Genomic DNA, 22,267 nt, shown 5'->3' with positions numbered 1-22,267 from the left:
GTAACGGCCAGGGCATCCCGCTTCATGAATCATTTGGGAAGACTCGAAAAGACAATTACATTTAAACCTGCAAGTTGAGTGAGTTTGTGTGTGTGAGTGGTTGTATGGCTAGTGGAGAATGTATGAGTTTGTGGGTGCATGTGTGTGTTGCAGCTTTTAAAAGATGCTGTATAATTAAAGTTTATTATTAGTATTATTTGGAATAATTACCCTGATCAAATCCTCCAGGTCTTTCCAGAGGAAGGGCATCATTGGAACATCCGTCTGGTATTTTGTCAGAAAAGGTTGGAAGACTCTCGAAATGGCCATGAAAAAATGGAACTTGGGCAGAAGAAGGGCATCCCTTTGGGCCTCAGAGATGGTGTCAAATGATGATGAACCAGGGTTGGAAGCTTCTTTGTTTTGACCAGGTCCACGTACTTCACAATGGAGGGCCAAATTTGTACTGCTCTTTCGATGGCTGGCAAGTTTTCAAGCCACCGATGTTCCACAGAAAGGTAAAGGGAAGGTTGAGGATTCTGTTGCAGAGCTGAAGTCCTCTCTTCTTGCTGGTGCACAATTGAAGAGAGAGTGTAGGGCTCTGAGCACTTTCTCCAGCTGCCATACTGCAAAACTACTCTTGAAAGAGTTGTGGAGGGTATGAAGGCCACAACTTCCCACAATTTCGAGTTGAGCCCCAGCAAATTGCTGGCTGTGCTCTTTTTGAAGGAGTTCCACAAAATTCCAATTAACATGGGGTCCATCCATCGACAAGGAGACCATGTTCTTCAGCTTGAGTTCCTTTGTGCACTCCTGAAAATGTGAAAAATAAAAAAACAGCCAAATTATTTCTGATACAATGATGACAAGCATACACACACTTTAATATGTTGTGTTATCCATTTATATATTCCATAATCCCTTTTATATTATTCTAGATGTGTTGCTTTTTGGTCCTTTTAGGGTGAGCAACAACCAAGACAAATTCCTTTTATGAAAATTGCCAAGCAATACCATTCTTATAATAAGCTAATAACAATGGGTTCCAAGTCTAACATAATTGTAACAGAAAGCATGAAAAGGAATACAAAAGCAGTTTGAACAAAATCACAGTTTTGTCTAAATAGTCCAGGATCTGTTTAGTTTTTACTGCATTGCTCACTTGGCTTACCTTGAAATGTTCCAACAAGTCTTGTGCTGTCGAATGGCCCAGGAATTGTGATCCAAATAAACGGATGAACGTGGGTGCCAGTGTCATTGGTTGCCCAGTGTCTTACATGCAGGTGTAGTTGTTTATTCTTGGTGGTCCTGTTCATGCTCTCGTCGAACATAATGACAAACAAATCTTTGTTTACTCTTGAGATGAGCTGCTTTTTTATGCAAGCTATTCCAAACCGAACAAGGTACGCAGTTTTGTCCCTTCCACAAGTGAAAGTTTTAGCATTTTTGGAATCGGGAAACATTTCACGGAAGACCGTGTGAATGTTGTCGTTTGAGGTGTATGACTGGTGACGACTAACTGTGTGGAAAAACCCACAGCACTTCTGCCTTCATCGTGGCTGTGGGTGAAAACGAGTTGAATGGTGTCTGACTGGAAGTGGGCCCTGAAGACCTTGCCAGTTACAGTTGTAACAGCCAACCTAGAAATAACGCCAGCGAACGACTCTATGGGCATTGTACTCCTTTGAATACCAGCATAGCTTTTTCTCATGTGTGAATCTAGTGCTTTGCACCCCATTGTGCCAAGTTTGAAAGTTTTTCGACAAAGTTCGCATCGTGCCTCATAGGAGCTGGACGATTTCAGCCAGCCACGATACTTGTCGTCCTCCAACCACTTACCATTAAATTTACCCATTGTCAACCTCAGCGTCGTGTTTTCACGGCAGCTGGATAACTACGTTCTTCTTCTACGTTAAAATGCAGATCACAGTCATACAAGGCGTTCTACCGCCACCTACTAAGCGGAGTGTGCGCTAGCCTACCTATTTCACGTAAAACACAAATAGGAATTGGACGTTGCAGGATATAAAATAGCGTTACCAGTAAAATAAAACATACACATTTAACTAAAAATAGACACACTCATTCATTCTGCCCCAGGTAAAATGTAATACCTCCCCTCCTAAAATTCCAGACCTTTTAAGACATTTTTAGACCTTGAATATCAAAAACTAAATTTAAGACCTTTAAGACTTTTTAAGGATCCGCTGTTTTTTTCTTAAAGCATATTCAAGTACCTTTACTGCAGCCAGGGTTTGGTTTTTGTGATCTGCAGACTTCTGATTTGTTTTGGTCGTGGTACTTCATTGTAGATTGTAAATCAAAACATTCCAATCTTAATTCAAGTTATAAGAACTATTAACACAAGTCGGACAGTAGTCAGTGTTGAGAGTTGTTATCTTTATTGCCAGCTTTATTGCTTTGTTTAAAACATTTGTTTGAAAAGTAATCAAAAACAAATCAAATGTAATAAGTTATATTACATTAATGAGGTACATTACCAGTAATCTGTAACCTATTATATTTTAAAAGTAACCTTCCCAACCCCTAATTACCTATTGAAACAACATTTCTCTTGTCCTTTAAGTAGGATTCAAACCAATTTAGAACTGTTGCCGACCCACTCAGTTTTCCAGTCGGTCTAGTTATATGTTGTGGTCAACAGTCACAAATGCAGCACTAACATCTAATGATACTAAGGAAAAACTTTTCAATGCAAAAATGCTGACAAGTTAACTAGTTGGGGTCTATTTTGAACATACTAGTTAAATAGGGAAGTGCTCTAACAGCCATACATGTTGATTACAACACATTGAAGTAGTTGCTTGTTTTTGAATACATCATATTACATGTACAGCCTGTACTGTAGACTGTGCATTAGTTTTTAGCATCAAACACATGACTTTTAATAAAAAGCATGAGCTATGAAATCAGAGCGCATGCATTGTTTATAATAACTGCCCTGACTTTTTAGAGTTTGTAAGTGGATGTGATGTTTCTCATCTGAATCTGGCAGTGTTTATGTTGTTTGTTAATCTATAGGCATGTGTTGAATGTTAAAGTATTTGTTATAGTATATAAGGATTTAAAGCCAATTAACCTAAACTGTGCATTTCTGCATGCAGGACTAAACTGGAGAAATCCTGAGAAAACCCAAACATACACGGGGAGAATAATCTACACACAGACAGAGAACCAATCACTTGGACTTCCTCTGTGCGGATTCAGTGCTATTCACTGCCCCACCGTGTAGCCTTAGACTCAACCATCTCTGAGTAGATAAAGATCTGCTGTTGTGAAACCCCACACACACATCCCAACCTACTCAATCACAAAGGTAATAATACAAATGATAAAAATGATAATAATAATAATAATAAATGATAATACAATAATAATAATAATAATAATCAGGATATAAAAACTGTATGCCTGCTAATTCCACAACAGATGGTAAATTACGCCGATTTATTCCCAGATGGTTTGAGTCTGGAAAAATGAATGAAATGCATACTTACCTGTCTCTTATGTCTGTATCTTCTGCCAGCTTTCCGTGAACTCTAAAGTTGTACAAACAGGTGTAGTCAGGAAGCCCCAGTTGCTCTCAACTTGCAGTTTCACGTATTTGAAGACGCCATTTTCACGATCCTAAGAGATGTCAGAAACAAGCAGAAAGAGTTAGTTGAGCAAGAACTGACAGGAAGGGATCTAATGACTAAACTGTTACTCCTTTAATGTTTAAGATTAATGTACATGGGTTTATTGCATAGTGTAATACTCACAGGTAGTTCAAAAGTTTGTGCTGAGTCCCCATCCTGATCATAAAGAAACGTTCCTAGATGGGTTCCTTCATCGTCTAAAGAGTTCATGCCCTGCAAGAGAGGAAGATAGAGACACAGTTGAACATCTGGTTGTTCCCGCTTCAACTGAACATCTGCAGTGTAACAATGTAACATGGGTGACTTACATAGACAGAAAACTTCTTTGGGGCGCTAGCAATGGTGCCAGTTGGGGACAAGTTCTTTGTAAAGTGACCTAGTGTCACATGGCTGATGTAGACTGGGTGTGACAGGGCGATGAATAAATGTCCCTGCCCACCTTCAAAGGGCCAGCAGCGTCCTACAACCGGGGATGAGCCTCCCTGATTAAAGAAAGAGTATAAAAATGGAGTTGAGATGGTATGTTTCTTAAAAATCCCAAACTGTTATATCATTTGCCATTTGTTTAGTGTGTGTAGTTCCTACCTGAATGACAATCCTTGGGCTGACAAGCCGTTTACAAAGAAATCCCCCAATATAGGAGCAGCTTTGTTTTGTGTTGTACGTTTGTGAAGACAGATCAGGTAAAACATATGCCCCTGCACAGAAAAAAATCAAGCACAAAAAGAGTGAAAAAGATTGTTCACAAAACAAAAAATCATCTGCAAAATTACAATCTAACAGACAAAAATTATAAATATGTTTTAAATGTGTCACCTAGACTATCCAGAGCGAAGTTGGGCATTGTGTCTGCCACCGGTCGCAGGGAATTTAGGACTTTGTTTAATCTGAGAATCTCTTCTCTGCATGCACATCCTGATGAATGGAGAGAAATTAAGCATAAAAGAAACAGGGTTTTTTTCATGTTTTTCAAAAGATAGACAATATAAAAGTCACTAATTTGGTTGATGATGAAAACAATAAATGTTTAAATTAAATGTCTCACCTTTACTTTCCAGAGCAAAGTTGGGCATAGTGTCTGCTACCAGTTGCAGGGAGTTTAGGACTATGTTTGATCTTAAAATCTCTTCTTTGTATGCAAATCCTGAGGGATAGAGAGAAACAAAGAATGGAAGAAACAGGTCAGGAACATTTGTTTTGCAGAAGATAAGACAATGAAGAAATCAAAATATGATGAACTAAATGAGATAGAGTTGTTTGTTACACTTACTAAAACACAGGACGAGTATGAAGAACAATAAGTAAAAAAACGTCCAGTTGAATATGGTGTAGAGCCTGCTGTTTCTGTGTTTGTTACTGCTTTTGTTCCTGTCATCCTGTCTGCACGAGCCGCTGATTTTGTTGCTGTTGCTGGGTTTGTTAGTATTGTTGAAGCTGTAAATGTAGCTTGTGCTGTCGCTGTCACTAATTTGTCGCTTGTCTCTGTTAGTATTTATGTTGCTGTCGATGGTGTTGTCTCTTTCTAAGTTGTTTGTGGACTCTGCTTCACTCTTGCAATATCGTCTTTGAAAAGACCTGAATGTAATTTAAATGAGAAAAAGGTTATTGGTCTGAAGATGTACAATGAAGATAGTAGACAAATACAGTATATGACATGAGCACATGTACAAGAATGTCTGCTTCGCCCACCAACACACACACACACACACACACACACACACACACACTTGGGCTTACCTGTACAGGTTCTCCTTGTAGCAAATGACCGGTTGTCCGTCATTTCCATAGTATCCTTGGGAGTCTAATCGTGAGCTTCTCCGTGGCATGACTGTATACCAAACAAAAGAGCAGAGGTGGTGTCAGTCATTCACTGACAAATTTCTCAGAAAATGTTTTTACTCATCAATATAGTTTTGACTGTATCAAATACTTTGATTGAACACATTGCTTTTACTCCTGTAAACAACTTTTGTAAATGTTTTAGTTGTCTTTGGTTTAAGGTTACACCACTGTTAATATACTGTTAGCTGTAACCTTTTCCAAAGGTTAAAATGATGGAAAATAGGTCTAAATAGGATGAAAAGCTATGCAAAAGCTATCATATATTAATGTACTTATATTGACCATTTAAACAATTTAGTATAGTAGGCAAATGTTCCCCACTCAGAAGGAAACCTCAGAAATGTGGTCTGGCCTATGTAGGCTAACAAGCAATGATTACTTACTGTTTGATGAGTCGTAGAGAAATTAACGTCAATCTATCTAGGATGAATATAACTTTCTGTGGTTCTCTGGACTGTCTGCTGCCTGCTGAGAGTTCAGAACTAGAAATGGAATCGTTCTTTCCTTCCGGAACCTAGCGTTAGCTTTGGTGTTTTATGAATTCGAAACACGTCAAAACTGTGGAACTCTACGTAATACGCACACGTGTATGTGCACGTGAACTTCAGCGTCGTGATTAAGACGCCATTTACTATGTCTGTTACCTCAACAAAATGTTGGGAAAAGACTTACCGTGGTAGCCGTTCAGTGTCTAACTTAAATGCAAAGGAAAATGCATTTTCGCTGTTGAAAGAACTTGAAACACAGCAAGCTACCGTTAACTAATTTACAATGCACACAAAAGAAGAAGTAATGATGAGTGTAAAGTTAATTTCCATTAGCCTAAATCATGGAGTAGGCATAAAATAGAACGGTCATCGAGTTACGTTCGCCACGTTCAACAAGTTTAGGGCACGCATTAAATTCAGCAGCTAGTTAAACTTGCTAAATTTGTCCTAGCGAAAATAAACACACATTAACTTTAAGCTGACAGAAAATATAGTTTGCGATGAAAAACAAAAACAGCAGTCCAAGTAGAGCCTCGTGGTCGTGACAGCAGAGCAGTTGATGAATCTACACGAGAGCAGTGTTATATCATGCTCCTGAACACGCAGTGACTGAACGCCGAAATATTACTCCGCCAACGAGTATCCCTTAACACAAACGGTAGTCTATTTAGAAATAAACTCCCAAAATCTAACCCTTTTTTTCTAACTCCAGATTATTTTACTCCAGAAATTTGCTGTGTGGTCTGGGTGTGAAAAAAGCAGCGAAATCTCCCTTTTTTGTATTTTCACTAATAGAATAAAGGTTTCACAAATCTGAAACAGTATTATAGAGATTTTTTGGACTCAATTGAGTGCTGCTGCCCCCATGTGTTTAATGGGAGGTGTTGCACGCAGAAGGCTGCCTGGAGGCAATTTGTACAACAATTTAAGTTCACATCACAGTGTGGATTCATAGCCTGAACCGGTGGGATAGCCAGCAGCAGCATCATCGTGTGGAGCTTCAACTGAGGTTAATAAGATGTTATATTTTCTGGTACATTTCTGCTTGCCTTTAGTCTCAGCTAATACATTATGTTAAAAATTCAAAGATTCAAAGGCTTTATTGTTATATGCACAGTATAGCTACAGTGTAGATATGGCACTGAAAATCTCAAGTCCAAGGCTTCTCCAATAATGCAACATAAATTTACATATAAGACATAAAACAATTAAAACGGTTAAATAGTGCAAGAAGAAACAGGGAAGAATAAAATAGTACAATATTATGTTGCAAGAACACCAATATCCAAGTAATGCAGAGGAAGTAAACTATATACAACAAATTATAAAATACAATAAGCCAAATGTTGCAGAAAAATACATGCAGAATTCTATGTACATGTAGAATAAGATAAATTGTTTAACTGTAAATGTATCATTTAAAAATTATATTCATTATATCATTGTCAATATAGTGTACTAATCATCAAACAAATTACAAATAAATTAATCACAAAGAACCTCTAGAAAAACATTTATGACTCACTTTCATCCAGCCCATATTTTCTCTCTTTCTCTCTCATTTCTAGCACATCATAAAATGACCTACATTTTATAATTCTTCAACACGGTCTCTGTTGCTAACATTGCTATTGCTAAGTATTAATTAATCAAGAACTACATCTTTTAAGTCCTATGGCAAAATGTATAAAATTGTGTTATGAACATGTCATGTGGGTGTTTGTTTATTAGGTTACTGGAGACTTCAGTTGAAAGATGCCAGCTCTACCGGCAGATGTATTGCATCTTTCCAAGGATTTGATATTTATTCCGTCCATCTGTACAGAGTCGCGCTGACACACTGACAATCTGTTAAGACTTCACAGAACAGACGCCTGGCTCAACTGAAAAATAAACACAGAATTTTGATTTATCAGGGGAAACCTAGGTTTAGTTAATTAATGAAATACTACACTATGACCTCCCAGCTCTAACTTGTTCATACTTTAATGTGGTTTTTCTTCTTTAAGGCATACTAAACTATGACATTTTATGCCACTTTTTTGACGTATTTATTCCATTCTATTTTTTTGTTGCATGCTCAACAATGATATCCATGAAATGTTTTGGGTAAACCATACCATATTTCTTGTTTGGCATGTACTATGACTTGATACTTAGTAACAAACTATACTATGATATTTTCGTATTTCTCATGAATTTAACGGCATATTATTTACAATATATTTTTTACATTCTATATTTACATTTATTTTATGGCATAATACATTGAGAATATTTATCACTAACTATTAAGATGGCCATACTTTTAGATTTTTTAATTGGACAACTTTTTGATATTTATATATCTTACTGACATCCTACCATTTGGCATTTATAAGCATTGAAACCACCGCCAAGCTGAGGCTAAGTAGCCTATTCCTATCTGTTGTACTGACGTGAACGTATTTCTAAACATCTGCTTGTGGTGATCAGTTCGACCCGGACATGATCACTACAAGAGATTTTCACTGTAAATTGAACTTTAATGTTCTGTATAATAACTGTACCAAACTACACAACCAGATATGAACTATTTAAAATGAACTAAACTTACAACATTTAAGTTTCACGATTACGATTTACAAATGATTTTATAACATAATATAACAAGTCCATTCGTTGACTAACTTTTAAAATGCAGTTAAATTACTGAAATTATTTGAATTTGTACTTTTACCAGATAATACCAAAACAAAACATCCCCTTTAAAAATTGGGAACAATTTCAACATTTGAACCAAACATTGTAATAATTCTTCAACTATTTGAAATAAACTAAAATAATATTAAATGCAGTCCTAATTATTCAAAAAAAAAGCAAACCAGTAAAAAGACATCAAACAGAGCTACTACAGTTTAAATGTATTGTTTATTGTGTCAGTGCATATCCCTGTGTTAAAAAACAGTCAATGCAACAGTACCAAAGGAGAACTATAATAGAAGTTAAAGAATGACATGTAAATGAATGCTTGTTCCAACCCAGAAAACATCACAGTCCTCTGAAAGCTAACACAGTAGCCATGTATGATCAATGTTTCGCATGAAATACACTATTCATATGTACAGCTCAATTATTAAAGCTTCAAATGATGTTAACTACTTCATCCTCTCTGTTTAGAAAAGTGCTGTGACTGTAGTTTGTGTATGGGGTAGATGAGTGGATGAGGAGAGTAGAAAACATAGATATTTCTAAATAAGGTTTTGAGGTCAAAGCTATGATAAACAACATGTAACAGGGAGGACAGTGACCAAACTCTAAAGTGCTCACAGAAATACTCAGTCAAACTTGTCAATATCAAGTTATTCTGAGTGTAAACGTGCTTCAATACTAACCGATCAACTAAGTGTGTCAAAAATGAAAACCTTGGTTGCATTTATTTGTGTACGTGCACTCAGTGTGTAAAAAAACCCCAATGTGAAATAAATCAGTTATTCTATGCTTTTTCATTCCGACCAGACTCCCTGAAAGCAGGAAGTCTAATCGGATTCACTGAAGGAGTTACCATCAATTATAGGCAGACATTTGCTGTTATTCAACTGCACAGATAGTAAAACAGTGGAACAGTTGAAATGAGACTTGGTGTTGCAACTCACAGCTTTTATCACTGAAACGTGAATGACACTTAAGTTTAAACATCTCGTTCTCTTGAACCAGGCGTGAGGACTTCTATGACAAGCCGTCATTACAAACTCTTGGTGAGCCTCCGTGAGGAGCGAGGTAGGGAGAACAAATACTGCACAACCACATACTGTAGCTTAAAACCCAGCCGGGTGTGGAAGGTGGCTATCAGGGGCTTTGTAGATAAAATATATTACCGTACAATTTACCACAAACCGCACAGAAATATTTTGGCATTTCTAAACATTACAAATCAATTTAGGCACTGGAGATCCGAGAGGTGATGTGATTAACACCAACATCGCTGTCATTCATAATCGTAAATGCCCAATGTGATGTCATTGGGCCAAATTAGGAATCAGGATGATCTGTAATTTAAGGGTCTTGATTGAACTGCTAGTGCCATATTGCTCAGAGAAACAGCTCTGGTAAGGAGACGGCATCATGGCAGACAAGCGGCTACGGCGCCATCCCTTCTCTGACGAGGCCTCCTGTAGAGCCGGGTGGCGTTTGGAGGAGATTCAGGGAGGGGAGTGCTTCCCCCTGAGCACTCAGCCAATAGGAAGCCAAAAGACGTTCCACAGGGTGACACCCTCAAGCTCACTCACCCTTCTTCTTGAGGATCGAGGGGGTGGAGTCAGTCATGGTCCTGAGAGTGACAAAGAATTAATAGTGAGGTTTCCTTTTTCTGTAGAGTGGATCAGCTCATTGAATCTGTTTCAGATTTGTTCTCTACCTGAGAGGGTGGTGCGGCCAGTTGGAATGCACCGGTGTCGGCGCTGCAGAGCTGGGGCTCATCAGCATGGCGCTGTAGATGTTGGCTGCAACTACCAGGATGCAGAGGAGGATGGGCCCGATAATGGCACCCTCCAGACCCAGATAGTACGCTCCGCCTGCCACCGCCAGACCTGTCAGGTACGGGTGTCCCCCTCTGACACAAAGAGACAAGAAAATAGATCAACACAAAGAAATTGTCTTTCTTTACATTGTCATGTAATGTAATAGTGGACTTGGTAGCCAAGTTGTAACTGTCAAATTACCGAAACATCAAGACTTCAATTCCAGCCTTCATACCATTAACTCTCTTTCCGCTAAACTACATTGTCCAAATGCATTGTGACTACTAACAATGTAGATCATTGCGTTATGGCCGGCATTCATTTTAATTGCTGCTGCATTACCAAACAGAAAATATGACTTTGATTAAGAACTTTGAAAGTATACTTTGAAAATACTAAATAATGTGATGAATGACTGTATTTGTGGGACTGGAATCTACTGGACCAATATGGTTGAAAATGAAAGAAAAATGAAAGTGAAAGATGTTTTACTTTGGTCCCTTTCCACCCCATTCCCCATATTAAATGTGTGTTTCCCATTACCTTAACACACATCCCAACTAGTCTGTTTAATGGCATCAAATCAATAACCCAACCTTAGTGAGTTGAATAATAAAGGGCAGCACTACAGGAAACACTACTCAAAGAGGAAACAGATGTGGTCACATGGTCACGCTGAGATGCAGCATGATCTGGTCTGTTGCCTGGGGTTGTTTTTTTTATCAGGTTTATCTCAACAGCTGTTCCTTAAGCTGAGAAAGTCAAATGCACACACTTTTCATACACTTCACTAACGGAATGGTTTCCTTTCAAAGCCATATTTGGGTACAAACCAGGCAGCTGTTTTATGTAAAGGTGTTGGTCAAATGTGTCAATGCTCCGAGGGGAAGCTCAGATAACAGAAGCTGGTTACCACAGTGTCATGCATACATACCCTGATATGTCAGAGTAGATGGCTGTATCTACAAAATATGTGGGGAGCAGATGGCAGATCAGCAGCAGCAGGGCCTTGACACCTTCGCCCTGCACCAACCACAGGTCACACACTGCGGGCACCGCGGCCCAGTAGGTGCCCAGGAACGGCACCGCACCCAAGGTGGCAGCCAGAGCTACAGGCCAGCAGAGAGGGATTCAAAGAGTGAGAAAACACTGACCAGCTTGGCAGGTGCAGCTACAGTGACGACACAATGTGCTGTGAACATGATGACTCACCAGAAGGAATGAAGACTATGTTGATGCCAAAGATGGTGTGAGTTAGCCAAGTGTAGAGGCCATAAAAGCCGGCCATTTTCAGAGAGGCGTCAAACACTCCTCTGCAGAAAAAACCCAAGTACACACATGGTCAAAAATATTCTGATTTAGATCCGTGTTCAGATAGTTTAATACTTTGTGTGTGTGTGTGTGTGTGTGTGTGTGTGTGTGTGTGTGTGTGTGTGTGTGTGTGTGTGTGTGTGTGTGGCTACCTGATGGCCTCTTCTACAGACTGGCCTATGATATTTGAGGAGGGTCCAGGCTGGGAGAGGGGGGTCAGGCTGATCACCCATTTGACCGGTTTGTAGTATTCACCACTGGAGCTCAGCAGGTAGAAGAGAGTGGTTAGGAAGATCACCTGTGTAGAAACAAGACACAGCACAAATATGATTGCTGTAGCTAAACTGATTCAGATAATTCAACGTGTATTTAAGTTTGATCAAACATATTACTCTGTACACAGTAATAGAGTATTTGGAGTGTTTACTTTACCACAAAAGCATTTAACACTTAGGATTAAAATGCCATTCACAGATTGATCAAGCTTTAAGATCTGTTGTAAATGCTCCCATGGAGGCGAGTCTAAAAGTCTCGAGCTAGCAAATTAAACTTTAAAACTCTTTTAATATTCAGATTGAAACTTGTGTATACATTTCAGTTAGTGCAACATGTTTTATTGGGGCTAATATAGCAATGTGCATCCAAATGTGTTATTACTAAATCTGTTGTTTAAGAGAGGGAAAAAAACAGTAACAGATTACGATCACTATCTGCCGATACTCATGGGACGTGAAAAAGTGTTACTAAGCATGAAATTAACTTATTTGATCAATGTAAATAAACTAAACCAAACCCATGCCATCTGTTATTTAGTAAAGTGGTTTATACCAGACTCAGGACAAAGTTGAGCAGAGCCGTGCCGCTGTGGAACAGGACAGAGAGGAGAGTGGTCGTTGTGGAGATGAGGAGGCCAACATTTCTGCTCATTACCACCCACAGAGACTCCAGGATCTACAAAACAACAGCAAACCTGTCAGGCACAAAAAACTGTATGCCTTTTAGAGACATAGTTATACATATTGCAATGACATTCAACCTATTATTGTAGACCAATCAGTGGCTGATACAATTGACAAACAAATGATGTAGCACCCCCTTTGCTGTGGGCGAGTTTTTTGTTATTAAGTGTGTTGTGTATGACAATCAATTGATAGATTTATGAAAGGAAAATACATGTGAATCATCTGCCTCACACAGAAGATAGTGGCATACTTACAGACAGCAGAGTCTCAATATTTTCCTGCAGAAAAGAGGCGATGTCCTTCCAGTCCAGGATGTCGACCAGCCAGCTGTTCCCTCTCTGAGCCATCAGCTTCTGACCCCGGTGGCGTCCAGTGTTGGTCGTGTTCTGGAAAATAATGGAGAGAATTTTGCACATTATATTTTTAGACGAAAATTGTTTCCTCAACATTAAAAGTTAAATGGACTGGTCTCACCTTCACAAACCACGAGTGGTACAGTCTGTCCCAGAGCTCCAAAACCTGTTTCTCGATCACGGCTGTGTTGTTCCCTTTTTCCCCTAACATCTTATGCAGCTGCACAGAAGAGGAAAGATTCAAAGCAGATCAAGTTAGTGAAGTATTAAAGAGATTGGCTTCCATATTTTGACTCAATAAATAAAAAAATGGCCATAATTCTTCTTACTTTTTGTGTTATCCATTCTCTACCATGTTGATAAACATTGGTAGCAGCTGAATTTAGAGCCTTCTGCACAACACGAGCCTCTGGGAGCCAACTAGAAGAGAACAATGTGAGAAGAGTAAGAAAATATGGACTCCAAACAAAAAAAATACAAATAAGACAGAGAGTAGACAGTCATACTTGGCCCATTCTGGATGGTTAGACACGGTCTCATTGATTAGGTTACTGGTAACGTCAATCATGTGAACACTTTCATGGTGAACCTAAAAGATAAAAAGGTACTTTGATATCCAAGTACATGTTAGTGCATCTGAAATGTGTTAAAGTAATTCTGAAGTAACAAAAATGCTACCATAGCGGTGAGCAGCAGAGCCATGAGCAGGGTCCCTGTTACCAGGAGGAAGATGATGAAGATGCTGATGATTTTATCCAGAGATCGCTCCAGCCACACGATCATCTACGCACATAGAGAGGACACAGAGAAGAAGCGGTAGAAGAAAAGGGGGGAAACAGGGAGGAAGTCAGTGTAGTTTTGAAGAGGTTCAAGACAAACAGTGATCAGACACATGGAGAAACCTGTCCTTTTCCCATGTGTTGAAGAAGCCATGTTGGATGTAAAAGCTGCCCCCTTTGGCCCTAAGAAAAGCAAAGTATACAGCCGAGTGTTCCAATATATGTACAATTATGCATGCACACATCCTTACACTTTAATATGGAAACATGCATGTTCGTTTGACAATGCATGGCCTTTGTCAGTATATTTGTATTAAAAGCAATTGCAAGCCCATCCATCAGTCCTTCAAAGTTCATTCTGTTGACATGTTTCTCTATGGTCCAACCCTGCATCAGCCTCCAGCTTACAACACCTTAATCTCCACTTGTATTATGTGTTAATGACACAAAATCACGTGTAATGAGTCAAGTTACTGAAGTCAATGGCAAGTGGGTGTTAGTTAATAAATGACAGTAACATTCATTAATTGAAATGAGCCCCGTTGCATTTGGCCTGAACAGGGACATAGTATTTAAGTCCAGAATAAACCGTTAAATATTACAAGTGAATGTTTAACTTTAACTACAGTCTTTATAATCCTTGCTTAACAGAAGGTACTTGTTGGAAGGTTGACTGATTTGGATTAAATCCAGTACATCAGTAACTTGGTTAACAAAGAAATGGAAACACAAAATCAGCAAGGGCTGCCAATCCAACAGGCAAGTTAGGGCAGTCTGTTGAGTATCAATTACCTCAACATGACACTTAAGGCATTACAATACCACTCATACAATACGTTAGTTTATTTAGTGCGTCATATTGACAAACTTTTAAGTGTTTCCATTGTTTTGTCCCCACTCCTGAACCACATCCATCTAAAGGTTTCATGGTCAGTGTTTCTCTTACATCTCAATAAACACTTGGTAAACATCAGGCTTATCGACAATATATTCAGAAACACTGCACCCTCCTTCCTCTCTGCTCCGTCTACATCACTACATCAGCCATCTCTCCATGCAGCTCATACACTCTCAGGCCAGAGCTGCCAGTGAGATAACAGCAGGGAAGGTACGGGCGAGGCCGACGGACAAAAGAGTCCCAGCTCCCCGACCGTAGCTTCCTGTAATAAGCAGGAAAGCGGCAAGAGGACAGACATGTAGACGAGATGAGGGGGAGGGTGGGGACAGTGAAGGGTAAAGCGCCGGTCCAAGCGTGTGTCCACACACACTCACACGCTCAGTATGTACAGGTTATTTTCTTATATGGCTTCTCTCGCTCTCTCCCACACACACTGCTCTGTGTCAGTCTCTCTTTCTTTCAGCACTCTGCTCCTCCAAATCCCAAATTACCTGCTTGTTAAGCCAATGCCAGAGCTTGGGGAGACAAAGAGACATTGGGAAGATTATTATTGGAAAGACCTGTGCAGCAGTCATCACACGTTCCTGGACAACAAGAACACGACCTCTTTGGGAGCAGGCAGTGAGGGGTCAGAAGTGGAGCGTGGCAGGCAGGATTTAATTACAGAGTGCAGAGCGGATATACAGTGAAGACGCACATTATTGTGATTATAAACAAACTATTCCTGGAAAAAAAAACATCAAGAGAAAGATATTTTTCAGTGTAAAGGCCTCATACTATAAAGTGGATAAGATCAATATGTATTTCATACAATTGCCTACCTTCGAACAAAGCAGACACAAAGAATCATGATAATTTATTTCATGTTTGAGTTAACCTGACAAAGTCCAAAAGCCACTCTCTTTCATCTGCTCTCTCTCGTCCAAAACCTGGATCTTAGTTCACTAGCTAGTTGCTAATTTGGTTTGTCAGCCATTTGTTGCTGAGCAGGTTTTAAAGTCAGTTTAACACATTTCAAAACCGATGCCCACCACTTCTCTAATCACGGCTATGTGAGCGATAAGAGTAAAGTTGCTGTTTTTTTATAACAATGAATTAAAAGATGTTATAAAGCTCTCTTGAACTACAGTAACGGGTGTGTTTAACATGGTGAAAATAAATAAACAAAACCCACTTGGTTATGCTCCTTAAAAGCATTTCAACTTTGTTCATTTTGTGCCACTTTTTACCCGTGGATCAGATGAGTCAAAAATCCCAATAAATTAATAATTTCAGTTTGTTGGTTTTTGAAGAAAGGGATATATATTTCCAGGATATACTAAAGTCCATCAGAAAAGATGATAGAAGAAAAGATTCCACACAATGACAGAAACCCATCTGAATCTAAATCCATAGTTTTGAACTTCGGGCGATGCGTGGGGTTCAGTATAAATGAACATTTGTAATACCCTACATTCAGAATTTTCAGATTTGCTCAAATATTTAATTGTTTTCGGAATACTGCTAAAAGTGTATTTTCTCTTGTATTAAAATACCCAGTAGGTCCAGACTTAAAGTGTGTGTGACAGTGACGACCATAGCAAATGAATACTAAAAAAAATGTACTAGTGTAACAGAAAATGTGTGTGTGTGTGTGTGTGTGTGTGTGTGTGTGTGTGTGTGTGTGTGTGTGTGTGTGTGTGTGTGTGTGTGTGTGTGTGTGTGTGTGTGTGTGTGTGTGTGTGTGTGTGTGTGTGTGTGTGTGTGTGAAATCACAGACAGACGACATAAGGACAGCTCCTGCACCAGCAGCACCTGGATATCGGTCAGAGACTTTACCTTAGTGTCGACACGCAGCAGGAACTGAGCCAAGCCTTTGATTGGTCCAGGCAGCAGGGCCTCCTCCCGCTCACGTCCATGCCTCTGCAGCACCGCCCACCATGAGAGGAGAGTCCGCTCTGCAAAGTCCTTCAGGCCAAAGTGGACCACCAGCTTCTTCAGCACCCACACTGAAGTATCAATGCATCATTAGTCAGAGTACAGTAGGTCGGACGAGATGAATGTGAGAGGGTTGGGGGGAATGCATGTATGTGTTACCAGCCACAGGGATAGGCAGCAGTTGTAGGATCCAGAGGTTGAGCCAGACCTGAACCAGCACAATGGCCCAGACCAGCAGAATAAAGTAGATATCACTGGCTCTGTGGGCGCTCTTCTCTTTCTGGAAGAGGCCGCCTGGTAGCGAACGAGAGCCCCTAGGGAACCCAGGCGTGGAGGGAAGAGAGTCCGCAGAGTGTACACCATCTTGGTCGAGAAGAGGGCGATGGCACAGAGGAAGTAGATAGGAGGAAGAAAAGAGAAAGGAAAATCAAAGCGATGACAATGGACTACGGTTTGTTTTACAAACTCAAAAACCACCATGGTTAAATGTTCAAGCCAAAGCAGAAGTGTCTTGAGCTGCAGTTCCTTATGGTTACTATAAGCTGGGTCAGAGAAATGTTGAATGTATGTAACAATGCAGCTCCAACATTAAAACACAAAGCAATTAGGAGATTAATATCGTTACCATGTGAAATCCAAGCTGTTTCAGGATTTTTTTAAAATCCTGTTTTGTACTTGTACTAGCTTGGCTTGTTTTTCGCTGCAATACACATGTTTGTATAATTCCTGCACCTATATTTAAACATCACCATCATGGCTTGATCCTTAGATTTGATCATTTTTATGTAGAAGGGTTGGCCACACATGATTCAATTAATGGACCATGGGAAATGTGATAATCCAATGATATCGTCTGTGTAAATAGTATCCGTTTGGCAAATTGTAAAAAAAAGTGCTTTTTAAACCCACCAACAGATTGCAGGGTTCAAAACTTGCTGACACTTATTTTCTCTTTACTTGATTAAATACAGTATGGTGGCTGTTGACCATTTATAATAATATAAAGTGAGCTCTCTTACCTGTAGTACAGTCTTCACCTGGCTCAGTTTTTATTTTAAGGTTGCTACAGGAGATTGCCATGTAAATAGTGTTAGCAGCAAACGACAACACCTGCCCCGACAGTTCTCCTGGGTAGATGAAGACAGACAAAAAACACCAGTCACAAATAACAGCACAGCAAAAAGTAACACATTTTTTTATGAGTTTTTCTAAATTGTCCACCTCATGTTTTAGTTCAAGCTTTACTAAGATACTGTATAACTCAATTTAACTGGTAGCTAGAGGACTAGATTGGACACATTATAAAAGTGTTATTATGTTTCTGCTGCTAAAAGGATGGTGGCTTGTGAACAGGATCTTTCCTAAGGTCGTTCAACATATTGTATTACCAGATGATTACACCCACCTTAATTATAGATTGACGTTTTGAGAACTTGTTGGCTTTCTTGCTGAAAGTTAGATGAGAGTATTGATACCGTTCATATAATTTAAGAGTACATCCAGCAGATAGTTAGCTTAGCATATAAACTATAGACAGGGGGAAAAAACCAAGCCCAGTTCTGTCCATTGATAAGAAAATGCACCTGCTGCACCAGCACATCTAAAGTTCACAAATGACCATATAAAGAACATTTACCAACACCCTATTAAGTTATTTATGAATACCCAGTTGACGGGTAGCAGAGGCTTCTTACTGTGGTAACTGTGAATGTGTGTATGTTCATAAATCCTCACCTCTGCCAGGGACAGGTGGTTTCTCTTGGGAGCCGACGATGATGAGTGCAACCACAACCACAAATATGGGCACCCTCCATGAGCCGGTCAGAGACACTAAAAACGGATGCAGAAACCAGGGCTGTAATAACTATATAAGTATATCTCAATATTTAGAGATACATGTTGCTCTTTACCTTCATGACATTTTGTTACATTATTTGTTATTTCTTGAGAAAAATGTTTACATATGGTGCACTAAGCTGAGACATATGTCTTGCTTTAATTACGGCGATAATATTATTTATCCTGGCCAATCATATGGCAACGTTTTTATAAAGGCATGTGCCAATCAGATATCAGATTTGCCTACAGGCTTGGGATAACCCTACTTGCTCTCAGTCACTTTTAACCTTTCATGCCCGGAGTTCAACAAGTGTTTTATGGCATCCTCAAGTGTGCTAAAAATACTGGAGACTTAATCTTATGAAACTCTGTATGTGATCAGTGTTAGGGGAACTAGAAAAAAGCCTTGACTCCTTGCAACAAAAAAAAAAGTTTCCTTTATTTTCTGAAGCCTGTTTCAAGCAACTCACTACCTGCAGTGTATGTGAAACGTGAAGAAATCTTCCTAGGGACAAAGAGGGAATCTGAATGGAGTGAGGAATGAAACCAACATGTCTGAGCAGACTCTGCAGGCTTCCCCTCCTCCTCACACTTACCAATGTAAAAGAGCAGGACGGCCCAGACAGGGAGAGCCACGGCCCTGAGGTAGTGCTCAGTGTTGGGACTCCACTTCAAACAAACAGCCAAAAAGTAGCCAAACACCACGGGACACACCTGAGAGGAGAAAGAGGCAGAGTTGCAACACAATGAAAATATAAAGTTGGTATTGGTGGCAATCAGTAAAAGGTACATGTTGTAACATCCGCTCATCTAATGCTTCTTCCATACAGTTCTATTTGGTTGGTGTTGATCATCTTACCAACAGTTTGTTGTCCATGTGATTTTGCTTATACATATAAATATCAGAACAAATATGTCATAAATATATGCATATATATGATGACATTCATTATACTGTAGACATGAAAAGAGTGCCTGCAACTATCTCAGTGTTTTCCCAAACTTTGATGTGATCAAACTGTGGTTTCTGGACTTCTGGACAATCTGCTGCTCTTTGGTAGGAAAACCATGAAATGCAAGCCTTCAGTCGGTAATCAGCAGCTCTCAAAGGCATTACCTGATTTAACTCATCACAAAGACATCTATCAATGTAATTTAATATAATGTCCTCAATCCTATTTTTGGACAGAGGCCCTGTGACAATCTACATCTGCATTTAGAGAAAGGACAGGCTGTCTGAGGAGGAACATTTAATCCAATTGTCTCTAGTCAAAGCGTAGCTGGGCTCGGACCCCTGAGGCTGTTTTGGAATAATAAGATATTTATTGATCAGATATTGAAACGGCAGGAAATGTTATTTCCAAGAAAAATAGGTTAAAGGAATAACCAATTATCAGACCCATTCAAGGAAATGTATTTCAAAATATTTGATGCATTTTGCAATTCTGCAATTCTTTGAATCCATTTTTATCTTTAATTCACTTTTGATCACACTATTAAACACTAACTATTCCGAGGTCATTTTAATCAAACAGGGGAAATAAGAAAAATAATCATTATCAATAATGAACTGCTTTATAAGACCTAACAAACTTTTGACAGAAATATAGTCAAATCAAATGGAAGACCTAATATAATGTATGGTGTTGCTGAGTTTAACCCTGCGTCCCAGGTACACTCTGAACTGTTTAGGCCAGGGATCCACCTGACAGAGCTGATCTCGCCCACTCAGTAGCGTCCACACTGATCACAGGGTGTTTTGTCATCATTACAGGGTGGTGGTGGGGTACCACTGTCCATTCACTCACCCACACAGAGTGGAAACAGTCCAGCGCGGCCCCGATGACCGCACAGACGTGTCCGATGATCACTTGCATGCCGATGACGCTCCAGAACAGGTAGAGGAAGTAAACCAGCGGCGCCCCGGCCCCGATCACCAGCAGCACCGTGAGCCTCTGCAGCACCAGCCTGCCCATCGCCTCCACCACGTAATTCACACACCACACCGGGATCAGCAGGGTCCCCATCACGATGGGCGTACCGGTCTCCTGCAGGCCGCTGAGCCAGGAGCGGCCGAGCCGAGCCAGGGAGTGCTTGAAGGGGTGTAGGAAGGTCCCGCAGAGAACGGCCCACAGCAGCGGCCGGAGGAAAGCCTCCAGGATGAAGTAGACCAGCACAGTAGCTCCGCAGCATATCGCCACAAAGATCATCGCCCCGGTGTTGTAGAAGGCCTGTTTGATGTTTTTATCAAACTTCAGCGAGGACGGCTGGGTTAAAAGCTGGCTCACCATCCCGACGGCCGGCTGCACACTCTCGGAGAAGAAGACAGAGTGAGGCCGCCCAGGGAGAGGGCTCCCCGGGGGACAGGCGGCGTCAGGGCCCGGCACCGAGTCCTCCTCGTCTGCCATGTTCCCCGACTCTACCTCGGTAGTCTACTGGAGGGATCCAACCCGACGAGGGAGGGAGGAAAACATGTGACGTAGCACTAACGAAAGGCCCAAGGCACCATGGGAAATGTAGTGAAAAACAGAAACATATACGCTTCCGGTTGTTATTCATCTGAGGGCCACATGCAGAAAAATATGCAAAAGGTTGGGCCACTCACTAAAGTTAAGGTATATCGCCTCACCTCTAGTGTATTAACAGTAATCAAAATCAATCAATGAAATGTAGGTCAATTTAGCTTGATAATTTAATATAGTTATAGGGGGAAAAAACAGCCTACATCACATCTCTCCATTAATGGGTTTTCATTTTTTTTTTTTTTTTTTTTACAAAAAGGGTTGGCAGCTCATTCTCAAAACAGCAGTCTCAGATTGCTTCTTCGCCAGGATGGGGACCCCCTTCACAGCCCTGTATAAAGAGGGGAAAATAAGAAGACAAGGGGAATGGTAGGCTATATTTAAGATAGTTATGCAAATAATGTATTGCAGTTGTTAACACATCAGCTAACGTTTTTTAGAAAAGGTTATCAGCTTTAATTTACTGGATTTATTAAGTAATTTATTTGGCTTTAATATAACTTACCTACAATGGGAGCAGCGTCGCACTTGGAGCAGTGATGCTGCGCTTTGGACTGAAGGATGGCTGGCAGGTCAGGAGTAAATTTGGTGGTTGAGATGCGAAGCACATCACAGAGATGGCCGTCGGTCATTTTGGTTCTCGATCTGCTTTTGTTCAGAGTTAACAGAGAAAATGTTTGCTCGCATATGTATGCCAAACAGACTCGTCATTGTTTTTGCGTGACGTCGCATCAGAGGAAACCTGGTCTTTTCCAAGCTCTGGTAGAAGTTGGGTAGGGAGAGGAGCTGATGTTGATTCTTCAGAGAATCATCACACTGCTTTTCGATTGGTTCTATTTTGCAGACTCTCTTCCACTTCTTGCATCCATCAAGAAGGGAGTTGAGAACAGCTTGATTTCTTTCTCAATGAAAGAAAAATCTTGGAAGCGCTGATTGAATTCTGTCATAAGAGATGTGATCACAGACACATATTTCCCCTTTTTAGCAGAAGGGTCGGCCTTTGGATGAGCACATTTCATTTCGGACAGCGTGTGCAAAGTTGCGTCTCAAAAAGACGAAGTTCCGCACAGAATGATGTGTGCATAGAGTTGTGGTACAAGCTGGTCTTTGCCTTCTAGGCTCGTTCAGTGAGGTAAGATGACCAGTAAGATCAACTAGAAAGGCAGGTCTGCCAACCATAGAGGATCACTCAGTTCATGAAGAGGTCGGTTCTTCTCTT

The 22,267-nt window shown here is 40.2% G+C and overlaps 1 protein-coding gene across 2 annotated transcripts; it reads right to left on the bottom strand.

The window, feature by feature from the left end:
* Nucleotides 1–8,859: 8,859 nt before the first annotated feature.
* Nucleotides 8,860–20,948, bottom strand: tmem245 (transmembrane protein 245). Of its 2 annotated transcripts, XM_063879860.1 has the most exons (18): nt 20,335–20,948; nt 19,123–19,240; nt 18,422–18,517; nt 17,707–17,814; nt 16,847–17,050; nt 16,589–16,758; nt 15,262–15,285; nt 13,772–13,876; nt 13,600–13,682; nt 13,423–13,513; nt 13,215–13,313; nt 12,995–13,126; nt 12,607–12,729; nt 11,931–12,076; nt 11,680–11,780; nt 11,402–11,576; nt 10,365–10,559; nt 8,860–10,277 (listed from the first exon to the last, which is right to left on the bottom strand). In XM_063879860.1, exons 1-18 carry the CDS (start codon nt 20,932–20,934, stop codon nt 10,229–10,231), a joined length of 2,619 nt encoding a protein of 872 aa, XP_063735930.1. In that variant the 5' UTR covers nt 20,935–20,948; the 3' UTR covers nt 8,860–10,228. The 2 variants fall into 2 exon arrangements, with proteins under 2 accessions (XP_063735930.1, XP_063735931.1); XM_063879861.1 differs by lacking the exon at nt 15,262–15,285.
* Nucleotides 20,949–22,267: the final 1,319 nt, after the last annotated feature.

The sequence above is a fragment of the Eleginops maclovinus genome, chromosome 3 (genome assembly GCF_036324505.1).
Source record: "Eleginops maclovinus isolate JMC-PN-2008 ecotype Puerto Natales chromosome 3, JC_Emac_rtc_rv5, whole genome shotgun sequence".
Classification (NCBI taxonomy): Eukaryota; Metazoa; Chordata; class Actinopteri; order Perciformes; family Eleginopidae; genus Eleginops; species Eleginops maclovinus.
The sequence above is the reverse complement of the archived record's forward strand: the minus strand, read 5'-3'. Positions and strand labels throughout refer to the sequence as shown.